The 17,814-nt window shown below is 44.0% G+C and overlaps 1 protein-coding gene across 2 annotated transcripts; it reads left to right on the forward strand.

Moving 5' to 3' along the window:
* Positions 1-6,372: 6,372 nt before the first annotated feature.
* Positions 6,373-11,092, forward strand: DRD1 (dopamine receptor D1). 2 transcript variants are annotated; one of them, XM_033180144.1, is made up of 2 exons: positions 6,373-6,506; positions 7,567-11,092. In XM_033180144.1, the coding sequence occupies exon 2, from the start codon at positions 8,039-8,041 to the stop codon at positions 9,377-9,379; it is 1,341 nt and encodes a 446-aa protein (XP_033036035.1). In that variant the 5' UTR covers positions 6,373-6,506; positions 7,567-8,038; the 3' UTR covers positions 9,380-11,092. The 2 variants fall into 2 exon arrangements, with proteins under 2 accessions (XP_033036035.1, XP_033036033.1); XM_033180142.1 differs by lacking the exon at positions 6,373-6,506 and adding an exon at positions 6,530-7,450.
* The last annotated feature ends 6,722 nt before the right edge of the window (positions 11,093-17,814 follow it).

Raw genomic sequence — 17,814 nt, forward strand, 5'->3', positions numbered from 1 at the left:
TGAGGACAGAAAGGAACAAAAGAAAAAAGAGGGGAAAAAAAAAGAAAAAGAAAAAGGAAAAAAGCAAGAACTGAAGGATTAAACTGTTTCCAAATAACTGTAATATCTTCTAGAGCAAAACTCAAGACTATTTTTAAGAATATAAAAAGGCTAGCACCAACTAGATAAAATTTACAATGTATGACATCCAAAAAAATGAGCAGGCATGAAAAGAATTAGACAAGTATGACCCATGATGAAGAGAAAAATCAATTGAATGGAAGCAGAGGTTAGAATTAGCAAAGAAGGACATTAAAATAGTTATTATAACCTTATTTCACATATTCAGAAAGTTAAGTGGATACACAGGAAACGTAAAAAAGACATAAAATGGCCGGGCGCGGTGGCTCAAGCCTGTAATCCCAGCACTTTGGGAGGCCGAGATGGGCAGATCACGAGGTCAGGAGATCGAGACCATCCTGGCTAACACGGTGAAACCACGTCTCTACTAAAAAATACAAAAAACTAGCCGGGCGAGGTGGTGGGCGCCTGTAGTCCCAGCTACTCGGGAGGCTGAGGCAGGAGAATGGCGTAAACCCGGGAGGCGGAGCTTGCAGTGAGCTGAGATCGGGCCACTGCACTCCAGCCTGGGCGACACAGTGAGACTCTGTCTCAAAAAAAAAAAAAAATAAAAGACATAAAATGAAATTTCAGAGAAGAAAACTAGAAAATGTGAGATGAAAAATACACAGAATGAGATCTGACAACACGTTAGTCCTTGCAGAAGAAAAATGTTAGTTGACTCAAAGATATAACAATAGAAACTATCCAGAATGAAATACAGAGGGAAAAGAGAGTAAAGAGAAGAGAACCTGCATCAGTGAGTTGGAGGCCAACTGCAAGCAGTCCATGCATTTAAAGAACCCAAAGAAGAGAATGAAAGGGGAAAGATAAAAAAAAAAAAAAAGAAAAGAAATATTTAGGCCAGGTGCAGTGGCTCACGCCAGTAATCCCAACACTTTGGGAGGCCAAGGTGGGCAGATCACTTGAGGTGAGGAGTTTGAGACCGGCCTGGCCAACCTGCTGAAACCCCATCTTTACTAAAAATACAAAAATTAGCTGGGCGTGGTGGTGTGCACCTGTAATCCCAGCTACTCAGGAGGCTGGGGCAGAAGAATCACTTGAGCCCGGGAGGCCAACATTGCAGTGAGCAGAGATTGTGCCACTGCACTCTAGCCTGAATGACAGAGTGAGACTCTGTCTCAGGAAAAAAAAAAAAAAAAATTAAGGAATAATGACCACAGTTTTCCGAATTGACAAAAACTGTAAGCCTATAGACTAGAAAAACACGCTAAAGATTTGAAGAAAACTACTCTTAGGTAGATCTTGATCAAATTGCTTAAAACCAGTGATAAAGAAAAAACAATCTTAATAGCCAGAGGAAAGAAAGATACGTTATGTAGAGAGGGACAAAGATAAAGTTGATAGCAGATATTTTGTTGGAAACAATATAAATTAGAAGATAGCAGATCAACATCTGAAACCATTAAAATGAAAAATCTCTCCATCTAGAATTCTATACCTAGCAAAAATATCTTTCAAGAATGAAAGCAAAATGGATACTTTTTAGAGATATAAAAGCTGAAGAAAATCAACCACCAGCAGCCCTGCACTTCAGGGAATGTTAAAGGTTGTCCTTCTAGCAGAAAGATGATCCCAGATGGCAATATGGATCTACATAAAAAGGAAGAACATCAGAAATGGCACATGGGAAATATACAGTATTTATTTCTTATTACTTAGAGTTTTTAAAAAGATAATTGACCATTTAAGAAGACTTGGAAGAATACTATTGTAATGTTCTTAATGATACATGGAATGATATAATATCACTTGAATGCAGGCTTTGAAAAATATTACATATGTGTGTTATAAAATATATATGTGTATATGTGTGTGTATAAATATATATAGACAGAGAAATGATATAAACTCTAAAGCAACCATGAAAATAACAAAAATTATAGAAAATTAGCCAATAAAAAAGATAAAATGGAATTATAAAAACTACTCAGTTAAGCCTATAAAAGGCAGAAAAGAGGGGGAAAAGGGAACAAAGAGCAGGTGCAACAATAGGAAACACATTATGCGTGTTCCACTACCTATCAACCACTGAAGAAACTGATATATATTGATTTTGAAATTTGAAGTGCTGATTTTTGAATTGTGTAACTATAGGAGAGGAAAATACAACAGGGGATTAAGAATTTCAGAGAAGTTACATTCATTGTCAGAAACAAGCATTCTAGTTACCTAGTCAAGGTCAGCCAAACTTTTCTCTTTTCACTAACATCATAAGCTAATCACTTTGTGTATAAAGTCAGCTTTAACAATCCTAAAGACTCTTAAATATATCATTTGATATACTTGACAGTTCCGTTTTTTATTTATTCTTTTATGAGGTTAAGCTCCCCTTTGATAGTGTGCCTTTTGTATTCACCGACTTTTATATACTCCAAATAAAGATTTGTTGAAAAGCATCATTTTGACTTCCCCCTCTTCTCTGTGCGTAAATCACACAGAGTAGAGCTTAAAAGACATACTAATTTGTTAAACAAAGGTGCTTTTGTGTTGGGTTCACATTCTCAGCATGATCTAATACCTGATTGCATTTATACTTGTGTTCTTGATGTTTGTGGGGGAGATTTTTATAGAACAAAATGGAAGGCTTTGTTTCACCTTAGCTTCAAGTAAGAAAATAGGAAAAACTCCAAACCTCTAGCAAAACTGTAAGTTCCTCTGAAATTCACACTCTGTGCGAAGTGAAACACTGAAATTTAAGCTCCATTTTACTCTTTCCTGTTCTCTCAGCAATGATGTTCAAAAGCCAGTGACCTACGTCTGTTAGGAAGGCACCTCAGGCATTGAGTTATAGAATGATAGAGAAACTGGTCCAACACTCTGGTTTTCCTGGTGATCTGAAACAAAATCACCTCTTTGGTTATTCTCAGGTTCTCTCCTTCTCTGCCTATTTAGCAGTTTTTGCTTTGCTGGCTGGATTTCTGAGCCTTTTTTTTTTTTTATATGTTATGATGTCTAGTCTGTTTGCTGCTGCTGTAACAGAATACCACCAACTGGGTAAACTATAAACAATGTAAGTTTATTTGGCTTATAGTTCCTGGAGGCTGGGAAGTCCCAGATCATGGGGTGGCATCATAACTTGGCAGAAGAAGGGAGTACACAAGAGGCAGGGAGGGAATGGAGGCTGAACTTATCCTTTTATCAGGAGCTCTCTCCAGCAGTAACTAACCCACTCCAGAGATAACGAGATAATGGCATTAGTCCATTCAGGAGGGCAGAACCATTTGGCCTAATCACAGAGCAAGACTCTGCCTCTAAATCAATCAATCAATCAATCACGTCTGAAAGGCCCCAACTCTTAATCTTATCACAATGGCAATTGAATTTCAACACGAGTTTTGGCAGAGACATTCAAACCACAGCATATGGGTAGGGAGGAGATTTAATATCTGACCTTGAAAATGACAGAAATTTACTTGTGGTGGAGAAATATAGCTCTCAACCACTACCAAAATGCTGTGTGTTGATTTGATCACCTGGACTTGTCAGATAAATGGGTGGAGAGAAAAAGTTAAAGGTCAGTATGGGCTAGTTTGGAATACTTTAGGTGATTTTTCAAGCAAAACAAAAAAGTTTTTTTGAGCAGCTGGTGGGCTTGAGAGAAATGAGAATATGAAGTATGTTGTGAATGTTCCTTTGAACAAAATTTTGATTAATATTTAAATGTCGTGTCAAATATTTTTCCACTGTTAAACTGATGTTTTCTTGAGTGTGATACCACCTGAAGCCCAGGTGTTGTGATGTGTTTGTCATCCTTGTTTTAATTACAAGAGCTGTGGCATTGTCGTTGGCTCTGAGAAGACTCGGTAACTGGGGGCACTTCTGAAAGGTAGTCATTAGACAGAAATTTTACCCCTCAAATTGGCCTCATCCTCACCTCCAGTGTGTGCTACCTCGATTTTGGGGTGGCAGGGCAGTTAGTGTGTTCTTTCGAGGTTACTTCCTGAAGTACATTTTCTTGCCATATGGAATATTCCTACAGAGTCCTGCCTCCCCCAGTCCAATCCCGCTGGCTCGTTATCCTGCAGATCAGGACCCCACCCTTTCCTGCTTTCCAAGGTTAATGCTGAATTTCCCCTACCTGTTTTATTTCTGGGTAATTTCAGTGGAAAATTACAGATGCCAGGGTAGAATGTCAGGAGTTAAATGCTCAGGCTTACATGACGGTCTCGAACCAGAAACATATCTTTAATTTGTGTTTATTAGTAAAAGGGAAAGAAAGAAAATGAAACAAAGTCAAGAAGTTTGGAGAATGATGGCCTTGGGGAAAGTGATCCGAAAGTGTTATGTTAAGCATGACTTTGAGCTCTACAGAAATGCGGTTCTTGGGGAATGTGTGTGGCAACAACTGTGTCTCTGACCCCCAGTCTGTTGGACACTGTGTGTGAGGGCAAGGGCGTGGGTGGGAGGACAGAGCTGTGAGCACAGGCACAGGAGGGTCTGTGCCAGCAATATGGTCGTTTCATCTAAAGCCAAGGTGCAAAAGGCCTGGCGCGGTGGCTGGCGCCTGTAATCCCAGTGCTTTGGGAGGCCAAGGCGGGTGGATCACCTGAGGTCAGGAGTTTAAGACCAGCCTGGTCAACATGGTGAAACCCCATCTCTACTAAAAATACAAAAAATTACCCGGGCATTGTGGCAGACACCTGTAATTCCAGCTACTTGGACAGCTGAGTCAGGAGAAGCGCTGGAACCCGGGAGGCGGAGGTTGCAGTGAGCTAAGACAGCATCATTACACTCCAGCCTGGGCGGCAGAGCAAGACTCTGCCTCTAAATAAATAAATAAATAACCAAGGTACACTTTGTACTGGCGAACTAAATGGAATTATTACTTGGTTTAGGGTTTTTTTTCCCCCCAGAGAAAATGTTTGCTTCTGATATGTTGCATGGCTCTTGTGGAGATTGGACTGTTGGTTTTTTTTTTTTTGAGAAGGAGTCTGGCTCTGTCGCCCAGGCTGGAGTGCAGTGGCGCGATCTCGGCTCACTGCAAGCTCCGCCTCCCGGATTCACGCCATTCTCCTGCCTCAGCCTCACGAGTAGCTGGGACTACAGGCACCTGCCCACCACGCCTGGCTAATTTTTTTTATTTTTAATACAGACGGGGTTTCACCGTGTTAGTCAGGATGGTCTCGATCTCCTGACCTCATGATCCGCCTGCCTCGGTCTCCCAAAGTGCTGGGATTACAGGCGTGAGCCACTGTGCCTGGCCTGGGCTGTTGGTTTTTTAATGCGTCCCAAGGGTTCCTGCCCAGGGAGGGCTGACAGGTTTGGTGCCAAGCCCTCTGGAAACACCGTCTCAGTTAATACTTAGGACAATCCGGTTAAGTCCTCGCCGTTTCATAGAGGAAGAACCCGAGCTCAGAGAGGAGAGAGTGCACATTGCAGCCGACAGCGGCAGGGCAGGACCAGGCGGTCAGGCAGTGTGACCTGGGGGCTCAATGCTTATTCTCCTCACACCTTTCGAGAAGGCACAGGAAGGCACCACAATGTCGCAATTTCTGCACAATTAATGCAAAGTCTCACCTGTGAGCTTGCCTGGGGCAACCAGGAGACGCTGGGGGCTCCTTCTCCACCAGGCCCTGCTGCCTCCATATGCCTCTTCCTTGTATTTTAGCCCTGTAGCTAAGTTTCCAGTTTGTGGGTTCCTATACCACATGTGCTGAGTTAAAAGAACAGGTGGGCAGCGGCGCAGTTCCCGCGTTAGCTGCGTGACTTTGAGCAGGCCCCGCTACCTTTCTGAGCCGCATTTCCACTTGGGCGAAGCGGGATGAGCCGGCCCCGGAGGGGGGTGGGGGAAGGATTATTTTAACGGGGGAGCAACGTAAAGAGTGCACCGGCAACACGGATGCTGCTGAGTCAATGCCCGCTCTGCCTTTCTCTTTGAGAGTAAGGCTTGCGTCTCGGCTGCTCTAGCGCCCCAGGTTTGAACGCAGTGGGCGCACAGGAGGAAACATTGGTTCACGAATACAATGCCAGCAAAGTAAAATTTTTCACCCGTGTCCTTTTTTCGGCGTATTTCAAGCGGAGGAGCCCTGAGTGAAGAAGATTCCGCTTTCCTGAGTTCAGGTTCTGGCAGTCATGGACGGGGAAAAACGAGCCGCGGCGCGGGCCCCTGGCGGTCGCTGGAACGCTTGTGAGTGAGGTTGGTACCTGCGAGGGCACAGCGGGACCTCGGGAAGTCGCAGCCGCCGGCAGAGGGCGCCCCGGGCACACGGAGCGCGCGGCGCTCGGGTTGGGGCGCTGGGTAGGTGCGGGGCACCGGCTGCAGTCCAGCGTTGACCGCAGCCGGGACGCGCCCGCCACTTGGGCGGAGAAGGAGTGTGTCCCCTCGTGGCGCAGCGGCGCGCGCTGGCCCTGATCGCCGCTGCGCCGCGCCCTCCCTGAGAGCGGTGAGTACAGGCGCCCACGGGCATCTCTCACCCTACTTAGGGGGCACTTGGAGACAACGCAGGTCGGACGTCGGCTGGCAGTTGTAGGAGTTGGTGTGCAGAGAATGGGGGGCTCCTGCTTGCTTATGGCTTTGGGTCGGGCTAGGGGTTGACCCCAAGAGGCGCTGGATGTCGGGGCCGAGCTTTGCTTTCAGGGGATTCAAGCTTACTTGAGGTTCTGACGTCGGATTTGTCTCGCCGGCCCTGAGCGTGCTGCGCTGAGCTCCGGAGACTGGCGAGATAACCAGGGAGGGCAAGCACTCACCCGGGCGTCCTCCGCCCACCTCGCCCGCAGAACCATCCAGGGGGACCACGTGCAGCTGTCGCCCGCAACTCTGACTGTCAAGCGAGGACCGCCCCCAGGGCAGGGGAGGGACGCGCGGGCGGGGTGGGCTGTGCCCCGCGGGAACCCCGCCGGCCCGTGCGCCTGCTGGTGCCAGCTCGGCTCGCTGCCTCGCATTGCCACAGGCTCCTGAGAGGTCGCGGGCAGTTCCTGCGGGGAGGCGCAGGGCCCAGCCCTGTAGAGCTGAAGGCCGCCCAAGGTTCACCAAGGCTCTGGGCTCCCGAAAGGAAGCCAAGAAAAGAAGCTGCCCAGGGGACCAGTCCTGGGAATGCTCTCTCCCAAGGAAGCTCCGAGCGCCCAGGAGCCCTTAGCCTGGGTACAGTGCCCCTTGAATAATCCCTAGCTGTTCAAGGCAGTGGGGCGGCGCCTCCTCTCTAGGTACCTGGCCGGGGATCCTTTCCCCAAACGCACCCCGGCGATTTTTGCGGACCGGGAGCCGAACCCCTGCTGCTCGCAGCTGACTGGGCTCAGGCACGCTTCCTCAGCGTTTCAGAGCCCTTGCGCCTGGCGAAGCCCACATTCCAAGCTCCAGGGGCTTTGAGAGAGACGACCCCAAGGCAAGGTAGGTGGCTGGGACGGGCTTGCCCTGGGGATTATTAGGTTGGGCTTGACGTGAGTAAAGATGCGATCTGCTTAAGTCTTGGAAAAAGACCGTGTGTTTTCTCTTTGCTTTTTAAGGCGTTTGGAGAGCTGCTGAGGAGCCAGCGGCTTGGAGGAGCGAGAAGACATGTATTTTCAGCTGTGTCTCGGAAGGGGAGAATTTCCTGTCATCACCAGAGAAGCAAGAGCCCGGAAATGTGATTGCAACTGACTAACAGAGCAGAGGCCCAGGAGTCACTGGATTGATGATTTAGAACATGCTAAAAAGCCAACGCTTTATTTGGGGGAATTCAGGGGCTTTCTGGTGTCCAGGACAGTGACCTGCAGCAAGGCAGTCAGAAGACAAATGTAGAAATCAAGAGTGACAGTCCTCAGGATTGACTTGGGTTGCCACTCCAGCAGTCCTCTGATGGAGTGTTGGTGAGGTCCTCTGCCAGGGAAGCAATAGGGCTGCCTGCTGGGGAGGACTCCTGGAAATCTGACTGACCCCTATTCCCTGCTTAGGAACTTGAGGGGTGTCAGAGCCCCTGATGTGCTTTCCCTTAGGAAGATGAGGACTCTGAACACCTCTGCCATGGACGGGACTGGGCTGGTGGTGGAGAGGGACTTCTCTGTTCGTATCCTCACTGCCTGTTTCCTGTCGCTTCTCATCCTGTCCACGCTCCTGGGGAACACGCTGGTCTGTGCTGCTGTTATCAGGTTCCGACACCTGCGGTCCAAGGTGACCAACTTCTTTGTCATCTCCTTGGCTGTGTCAGATCTCTTGGTGGCCGTCTTGGTCATGCCCTGGAAAGCAGTGGCTGAGATTGCTGGCTTCTGGCCCTTTGGGTCCTTCTGTAACATCTGGGTGGCCTTTGACATCATGTGCTCCACCGCATCCATCCTCAACCTCTGTGTGATCAGCGTGGACAGGTACTGGGCTATCTCCAGCCCTTTCCGGTATGAGAGAAAGATGACCCCCAAGGCAGCCTTCATCCTGATCAGTGTGGCATGGACCTTGTCTGTACTCATCTCCTTCATCCCAGTGCAGCTCAGCTGGCACAAGGCAAAACCCACCAGCCCCTCTGATGGGAATGCCACTTCCCTGGCTGAGACCATAGACAACTGTGATTCCAGCCTCAGCAGGACATATGCCATCTCATCCTCTGTAATAAGTTTTTACATCCCTGTGGCCATCATGATTGTCACCTACACCAGGATCTACAGGATTGCTCAGAAACAAATACGGCGCATTGCGACCTTGGAGAGGGCAGCAGTCCATGCCAAGAATTGCCAGACCACCACAGGTAATGGAAAGCCTGTCGAATGTTCTCAACCGGAAAGTTCTTTTAAGATGTCCTTCAAAAGAGAAACTAAAGTCCTGAAGACGCTGTCGGTGATCATGGGCGTGTTTGTGTGCTGCTGGCTGCCTTTCTTCGTCTTGAACTGCATTTTGCCCTTCTGTGGGTCTGGGGAGACACAGCCTTTCTGCATTGATTCCATCACCTTTGACGTGTTTGTGTGGTTTGGGTGGGCGAATTCATCCTTGAACCCCATCATTTATGCCTTTAATGCTGATTTTCGGAAGGCATTTTCAACCCTCTTAGGATGCTACAGACTTTGCCCTGCGACAAATAATGCCATAGAGACGGTGAGTATCAATAACAACGGGGCCGCGATGTTTTCCAGCCATCACGAGCCACGAGGTTCTATCTCCAAGGAGTGCAATCTGGTTTACCTGATCCCACATGCTGTGGGCTCCTCTGAGGACCTGAAAAAGGAGGAGGCAGCTGGAATTGCCAGACCCTTGGAGAAGCTGTCCCCAGCCCTATCGGTCATATTGGACTATGACACTGACGTCTCTCTGGAGAAGATCCAACCCATCACACAAAACGGACAGCACCCAACTTGAACTCCCAGATGAATCCTGCCACACATGCTCATCCCAAAAGCTAGAGGAACTTGCTCTGGGGCTTGCTGTTAAGAAACTAAGGTATGGTGAGACTCTGAGGTGTCAGGAGAGCCCTCTGCTGCTTTCCAACACACAACTAACTCTATTTTCAAATACATTCCAGTGTATTTTCTGTGTTGTTCATAGTCAATCAAACAGGGACACAACAAACATGGGGAGCCACAAGGGACATGTCTTTGGCTTCAGAATTGTTTTTAGAAATTTATTCTTATCTTAGGACTTACAAAATAGGGCAAAGAATCAACAGTGAACAGCTTCACTTAAAATCAAATCTTTCTGGGAAGAAAATGAGATGGGTTGAGTTTGCTGTATACAAACAGGTGCTAATACTGTTCCAAGCAAAGTTTTCAGATTGTAAAGGTAGGTGCATGCCTTCATACATTATTTCTAAAACATTAATTGAGCCTCACAGTAGGAATGAACATTTTTTCCAGAATTGAGAGATGTTTTGTTGATATTGGTTCTATTTATTTATTGTATATATGGATATTTTAAATTTATTATATAATAAATCTATATTTATCATATTTAATAGGATAAATTAATGAGCTTTATCCAAGACCTTACAACCACATTTCTGGCCATTTAACTAGCACTTTATAAGCCAATGAAACAAACACAGATTCTGTGACGTTCTAAATGTTCATGTAACTTCTAGAAACAGAGCAGAAACTGATAGATAAGAGAATAAAGTTGAAATGATTCCTTAAAATTCATGGATACAAATAAATGCAAGGTGAGAATTGACAAATGCTATAAATGCTTTTTTTTCTGAAAAGATTTTGAAAAATTTAAAAAGTACAGCTACTACTGTGTTCAAAATGTTTTAAATGACAAAAGACTTTCCCAGGGGAATTTGCAATTCTGTAAATATCTTAAATAAAAGCCAGCTTCAGAGGAACCCAGCATTAAATTTATGGTCTTCGTTGGTAATGAAAAGTATACGCTGCTTTGTATTTATGTGAAATAATTGGCCCTCTCCATCTTTTCTCATTTCACGTGTCAGGTAGTTTTTCTGAACCAGACAAATGGCTTTCCTGGAGAGAGATGCATAGCCAGGACAGTGGGTTACAGCAGTCCCACTAAGGGACCAGACTCAAACCCTGCATTTCCAACTTACCAGGTCAAACCAAGCCACTCAGTGGGGCTACTTTTTGTAGTGCTTCCATCTGAATTTAGAGCTGAGTTTTAAAGAAGTCTTTAAATGTTAATGGTACACTGACCAACGAATAGTGCCTCATTATCATCCTTGAGTCAGATACTTCTGTTGGTGGGAGAAACAGAAGAATGCTTCCTTTTGGGTGTATTGAGCCCCCTAAAGCCATCAGCATCTCTTTTGACAAATGCTAACCCTTTCTCTGTGCTTTGCAATCAAGTTCCTGCATCATCACCCAGACTGTAAAAAGTATCATAAGCCTCCCTTGCCAGATGCCAACTCGTGAGGCATTTCAACAGAGTTTCTTTGAAATGTTTACAAAGTATTCTTCTTGATAAGCAATGAACTTAACATTTAGATGCAATCTGTGAAAAGAAAAAAAATCTGAAAAATATCTCCTGCATCAGGTCCGTGTTATTTATGTATTGTGAATGTTTTCTTAATTTTATTGGCTGTATGCTTTCTTACACATAATAAAAATATTTTGTGAACTCAAATCAACCCTGAATGAGCTGTGTTGCGTTTGCTAAACATGTTTTTAAAACTAGAACATTTCAGATCTACAAGGAAGGAAACACAGGCATTTTCAAGTATATATATATTTTTTCTTTAATGGGAGTTTCTTCTGTTACATATGGCACGTGTTGCCTTTGAATATTTCGAGTGAAAATGTTTTCTGATTTGGGCTATATACTCTTTTGTCTTCTGTCTTAATCATTTTTTTGAAAAGAGGAATTACTTGAGGAATTATTTTACTTTTCATTTCACAGATTTTAAAACTTTCTAAAATCTCTGCTTTTTTTCTTTCAAAAAGCCTATTTTAAAGAAAATAAAAATTTCAGAAAAGACCATGGCTTGCTGCTGGGTTGTTGTAGCCTCTCAGCTGATGGCAACCATTGTACATGTGATGGTTGTTTTAAAAGTAAAATATAACAATTTTTTTTTTCTGGAGAGAATATACAGGTTGTGATGCTGAGCTCACCAAAATGTCTTATGAGGCACATCCATAGGTCCTGACAAAACTACTCAGTTAATATGCTAAGCCATTTTTTTTTTCCTGTACTGAGGAAAGAGAATAGCTAAACGGCAGGTGATATAGAAATTAAGGGTTAGGTTTGTAATTTGGAATATCACATAACAGATGGTGTCTTTTTAAATTCCGAATTTGCCTTCTCTGGGCTTTGGCATATAATGAACATATCTAGAATGAGCACCCATAAAGCACGATGCCTTTTCTCTCTGTTTCATAACTTTATGGGTATCTTTATTCTTTGAAGCCTAATTTTGTTCTTAAATTGGAAGCTCAGCAACACAAGCTACAATGCTCAGGCAGAATTGTCAAACCAATGAAATAGGAGACTTTACAGTTGTATCTCCTTGGCAAAAGAGTGAAAATGAGTGATATGTCTAGAAATTATGTTCAATAATTATAACATTCAATACACCTTCAGTGAGACTATACTTTGGATTCCTGGCATATTGGATTGATAAAGGGCATCTTAGAAAATGTTACTTTTACTCAAAGAAGCTTTCAGAGAACTTGATTTATAATTACAAAAGTGAAATTACAAGATGACATTCACTTCATTTTTAACTGTATTTATGAGCCTTAATAATGCTAAATATATGTGAAACACTTTACCAAGATTAAGACAGCCTGAAAGAGATGCTTTTTTTCCCTCTCCATCCAAGAAGGCATCTTTCCTAATCAACTAGCTACACAGGTCTTATTGGTCACTGACACAGCAGGAAGTTTTGTGGAAGTGAGGATTGAACACTGGGATTCAATGCGTAGGGTAGGTGTCATTCAGGAAAGTTACTGGTTTCTCTTGGCATCTAAGCAAGTCATGCTTTCTGAGCCTCAGTTATCCTGAGCCATTAAATGGGAAGAGCAAAACCTCTGCATTAACTTTCTCAGTGGGGGTGTTGCCCCCCAAAGCAAATTGATATGTAGTCTAACTTCAGTGACTTTCTGAACGCCCCACTCTCTGGGGACTCCACCATGATTTATCTCCAGGCCCGCACCAGCAGCATGTCAGCCACTCTTTCCCCCAGAGCCAGCCCATAGCTGAGGGCCTGGAATGTGAAAAAGCTCAGGGTTTGCTTCAGGCAGGGGAGGGCTGACATTTCAGATAGGAATTGCAGCTACCTGTGTGAGCATAGCCCTATGCCTTTGCCTCTCAGCCTGTTCGCCCATTTATGAAATTGAAATAAATATGCAGGTTCTTGGGAGGGTTAAAATGAAGTTAATGCCTATGAGAGCTCTGAGCACTGAGACGTGCTCACTGATTCTTTGCAAGATCTCTATTTTGAAGGGGTTAATCACAATATTTGTTACATTAGTAATAATGGATTTGCTATATACTTGACTTGTTGTATGTTTGCTTAAAGCAAGTGGAAATGACTTGCAGAGTACAGGTGGTTTGGGATTTTCCCAGACACTATTGTCTTTTGCTGTGGTTATCTGGTATTCCAAAAGCAAGTGGCTTTTTATATCTGTGTGGTTAAGAAAATTGCTTTCAGTTGCCGCTAGATACTGATGGAATAAATCTATCCACAACATGTTCTTCTTAAAATGTCTTTATCTTGTAGAATTTGTTTCAGGAGTAATAAATGAGTTGATGGCCTGCCGGCTGTTAAATTTAGGACTTACTGCTTTGCATGATCTGGTTACTTTGGTCATGAGAAGGATTGAGCCCTCTGGGCTGTGAAATTGTGGTACTATATAGATTAGATGCATCTCTATGGATATGTTTGAGACTTCCTGGATAGAAATGATGACAAATCAACCTGTTTATTTTATGGAGGATTGAGAGGATGGTGAGCATTCTAGCACAGACAAAACCGCTAAGATTTTGTTACCAGGCCAATCTATGTTGCCTTCTGTCATGTTAAGTAACTTCTGTGTGATGCACAGAATTTAAAAAGCAGCATTTGGACTTTAGTCTGTTACATCATTCAAGATTTGGGAGTTGTAATTTAAATAGTATTAGCAGCTCAAGAATAATCTCTGATTTAAAAGGGTTTAACTTTCTAATCACTATGAGAAAATATACAAAGCCAGTTGGAATTTTTCTCATGCTCGTAGAATACAGACTCTACCAGCTTTCAAAATGGGTAAATGTTTTCAGCCATTGAAAAGGATCTGCCCTGAGCTGTGTACTCAGAAGTGATACTACTTCTCATGCTTCCACTGGCAGAAATGCTAGCAAAATGGCAGTGGTGGTGGGACCTAGGAAGGCTGAATTGTAGGGCGAGATGTTTCATTTCATTTAAAAAAAAAATGGACAGGCTGCTATACATTCCTTGAAAGTAAGGTGGGGGGTTGGTCTCTACAATACGGGGGTTAGATAAGATGTTTCTAAGATATTTTCTGGCTTAGAAATAGGAGACATATGGCTAACACAGTGAAACCCCATCTCTACCAAAAATACAAAAAATTAGCCAGACGTGGTGGTGCACGCCTGTAGTCCCAGCTACTTGGGAGGCTGAGGCAGGAGAATCATTTGAACCTGGGAAGCGGAGATTGCAGTAAGCTGAGATTGGCCACTGCACTCCAACCTGGGCGACAGAGCAAGATTCCGTCTCAAAAAAAAAAAAAAAAAAGAAAGAAAGAAATAGGAGATATAAAATTCATTATAGGCAAAATATGACTCTGATAGGTTCCCCTGATGAGTTTCTCAAGTCCCCATTCTCTTTGCTTTCAGAAAGCTAACAGAGGGATATTTATAAAATGCAAATTTGATGGCTATGCCATTGCTTAACATTGTTTGATGGCTCCCAATTACTTTTAGTAAAAAAATAAAGTTCATTCAGAGCCTTTCATGATCCTGCCTCTGGTGGCCTCTGCAGCCTCATCTATTGCTGTGACCGCAGCAGCACCACTCTGCAGGCATTGTGAGCTTCGTCCAGTTTTTGGAGTCCTTTCTTGCTTTTAGGCCTCTGTGCCTGCTGTTCCCTGACCTGGGTTGCCCTTCCCTGTTGCCTGTCCGTCCACTCCGACTCACCGGAGTTCCTCCTTGGCATCTTCTTCCCACCTCTACTCCCTAATTTCTTCCCAAAGGCCCACCACGTTGTCGTGAAATGATCTCCTTACTTCCTTATCATTTTCCCTATATCATGTGCATATGAGAGCCAAAGCTATTTCATTTCTTTCCCTCCTCTCTTTGTATATTCCTAAGCCGCTGACACACTCCTTGTCTTATAGGAGTTGCTTATTAAATCTTTGTTAAATGAATGTAAGAATGGACAAGTCAAAATAAGGAATGCTGGAGTCACAATTTCAGCGAAGTTTATTTCTGGGTGCTTGATGTATTTGTGTAAGTCTACTAGGCTTTCTCTAAAGTCTTTGGGTACAACTTTCACATGATTTCTGAGGCTTGCAGTTCCCTAGAGTGACATGGTTGTATAGAGGTAATTGCATACACACACACACACACACACGCACACGTACTTAGAGACATATACATATGTATACGTACATATATGCATATACATACATATGTGTGTATATGTATATATATGATTCAATATGATTTGAAGTTAGTAACCTTTTAGGAGCACTTTTTATGATTCAGATCCTGTGCTGGATGCTAGGGACACAGAAATGGATGAGACACTATTCTAGTCTTAGAGGAGAAAGATATATATGCAAATAAACCATCATCAAAAAATGTTTTGAAAGTATGATGTAAGGAGAAGGAGATTTTTTCCAGATAATGCCAATAATTCAATTTTATTGAGCCTTGATAACCATGTACCCTGCGTTGTGTCAAGCGCTATGCATATTCCTCATCTCACTCCATTCTCATACTCATCCTATGAGGTGGGCACACTTATCATCACTGCTATCTTACAGATCATAATTAATATTGAGAGAGGGCATGTAATGTGTTCAAGGTCACATAGCTGGTAAATGATGGGGCCAGCTTTGAATTTAGGCTGTCTGGCTTCAAAGCCTATTCTTTTAATCAAGAATCTGTTTACCAGGAAATAGTCCTAACCAAACAAGGACTTCCTAAGAGGGTTCCAAATATCTCAAATACTGTGCGTTAAAAAGTTCTTCTTATTATTGACATTTTTCAAGGATATACAAAAAGTAGAGACAATGGTTTTATAAACTTCTGCGAAACAGCTGTGAATATTACCGGGCTGTGAACCTTAGCAACACTGAGGTTGACGGTCTTTGCAAGGGTTAAGTGAGCAATGATAACAGGAAGCTTGTATCTTTGGGTAGAGTGGAAGAAAACGTTTGAGACATTTACATTTCAAAAACATGACCTTGTGGAGTTCAAAGACAACAAAATAGGGAGATGGCTTACTCAAGGGCTGAAACATTCCTATGTTTGCAGATCAATTCAGTCAGGGTACACCTTATTTCAGTAAACATTTACCTACACTTGCCTGGTGCTTTTGGAGAGGGACATGAGAGCGTACAGGCAGGATGGGGAAGACCCGGGAGTGTTGCTGGCAGAGCATGGGAACCGAGCACAGAGCTGGGAAGGAAGTGGCATTGGAGGTGGGCTTGAAGGACGGACAGAGCTTTGACAGGTGGAAAGAGACAGGGAATGAGGAGAGCTGGGGTGGGAGCTCCAGTGCCTGAAAACATGGGACTGGGAAGTGGGTGCTAGATGGATTTTCTGGCTATAGGATGTGAAGTGGAGATTACTTTAAATGTATGACGTTTGGTCCAAATGGGGACTTACAGGCTGCCAAATTAGTGGCTTTGGAGTGATCTCTACCCTCTGCAGAAGCCCCTTCTCGGTCACCTGAATAATTAACCAGATTATCTCCTGGGAGCCCCTGGGTGTGAGCATGACCTTCCCTTCTGCACACCCTCTCCAGCTGTGCTCACCTGCCTACTGCTCTCAAAGGCACGCTGGTGGCACATCTTTGCTTTTCTTCCAGCTGGGACACCCTTCCTCCCTGTCATCCTCATCTGTTTGAGACTCATTTCAAGTGTGGGCATCAGAGCTGGAATCCTTCCCTCCAGACTTCAGCCCCCTTGCAGGACATCCATTTTGTCCTGTGTGCTGTTTGGTTCCCGTTCTCTCCAGTGAGTGAGGAAGCCCTTGGAGAGCTCGGTGCGTCCTTTTCAACACTGTATTCCCAGAACCCACATGGCCTGGCATGCAATAGGCACCCAAGTTAATATTTTAGTCCATTAGATGAATAAGTGAATTGATAACTTTATAAAAAGTTTATACACACACCTTACTTTTTGCTGTGGGATTGACTTTGCTGAGTTTATAAGGGCTGATCTTTTCTGTTAAATTAGGTTTCTCCATCACTGACACAATCACAGGAAAAATAAGTGACATAGTGTTTAAATGGCTCTCTCTCATGGGGATGTGCCTGGATAGCAGTCAACCCTTTTATCCAGGAGAGAGAGGAAATGTCAACCAAATGTCACAAATGTGCTCCCAGATTATCTAGCCCCACGCACGCTGTTTTGAAATTGAGTTTTTAGGACAGATGTATTTAGCATTATAAACATGTTGACTGTAATTAAGATAATGGTCAGCCCCATTTGTAAGAGCTTCTTTAATGCACTCTGCTGTTCACTATTAAATGGTTGAGGGGGGGTGTCAGGGGAGATGGGTGCTCCACGCTAATTCTGCCAAAACAGCTGTGGGTTTTTACTTACTGTAAAACAGTATGTTCCTGACTGGCAAATGAGAGGATTAAAGAGGATCCAATCCGGGGGCAATAAGGTGAGGGTTCTAGTTTGTTTAAAAAGACTGGTCATAATATCTTCAAGGCAAGAGCAAATTGGCATGCCATTTTTAGAAAGCTTTCGTTGGTACTAATAAGATTGCTTGCTCCTAGGGCCATGACATTTAGAATGTCACAGTTGGATGAGGTTCCACTGAATAGCAGAACTTCTGGGTTGGGGCAAGAAACGGACACTTTCCTGTCCTATTCGTAGCAGTGTAAATGGATACGGACAAGTGGAAGGGGGATTTGGCTAGGACAACCAAACTTGAAAGCATGCACACAATCTGGCCCAGCAATCCCACTTCCACGAATCTCTTTTACATGCCTCCTCACCTGTGTGCTCAGAGATGTGTGTGTAAGGGATGCACGCTGCAGCCTTGCTTGTAAAAGCCAGCCGAAGACAACCCAGGAGTCCAGCAGGAGGGGAATGAATTACTAAAATGTACATTGCTGCTAGTACGTGGTAGTTTAAAAGAAAGGTAGATCCATAAGCACAGTTAAG

Source organism: Trachypithecus francoisi, unplaced genomic scaffold, assembly GCF_009764315.1.
Source record: "Trachypithecus francoisi isolate TF-2019V2 unplaced genomic scaffold, Tfra_2.0 Lachesis_group2, whole genome shotgun sequence".
NCBI lineage: Eukaryota > Metazoa > Chordata > Mammalia > Primates > Cercopithecidae > Trachypithecus > Trachypithecus francoisi.

Coding starts and splice junctions, on each gene's coding strand:
- DRD1 (XM_033180144.1), top strand. CDS start 8,039: ATGAGGACTCTGAACACCTCTGCCATGGACGGGACTGGGCTGGTGGTG.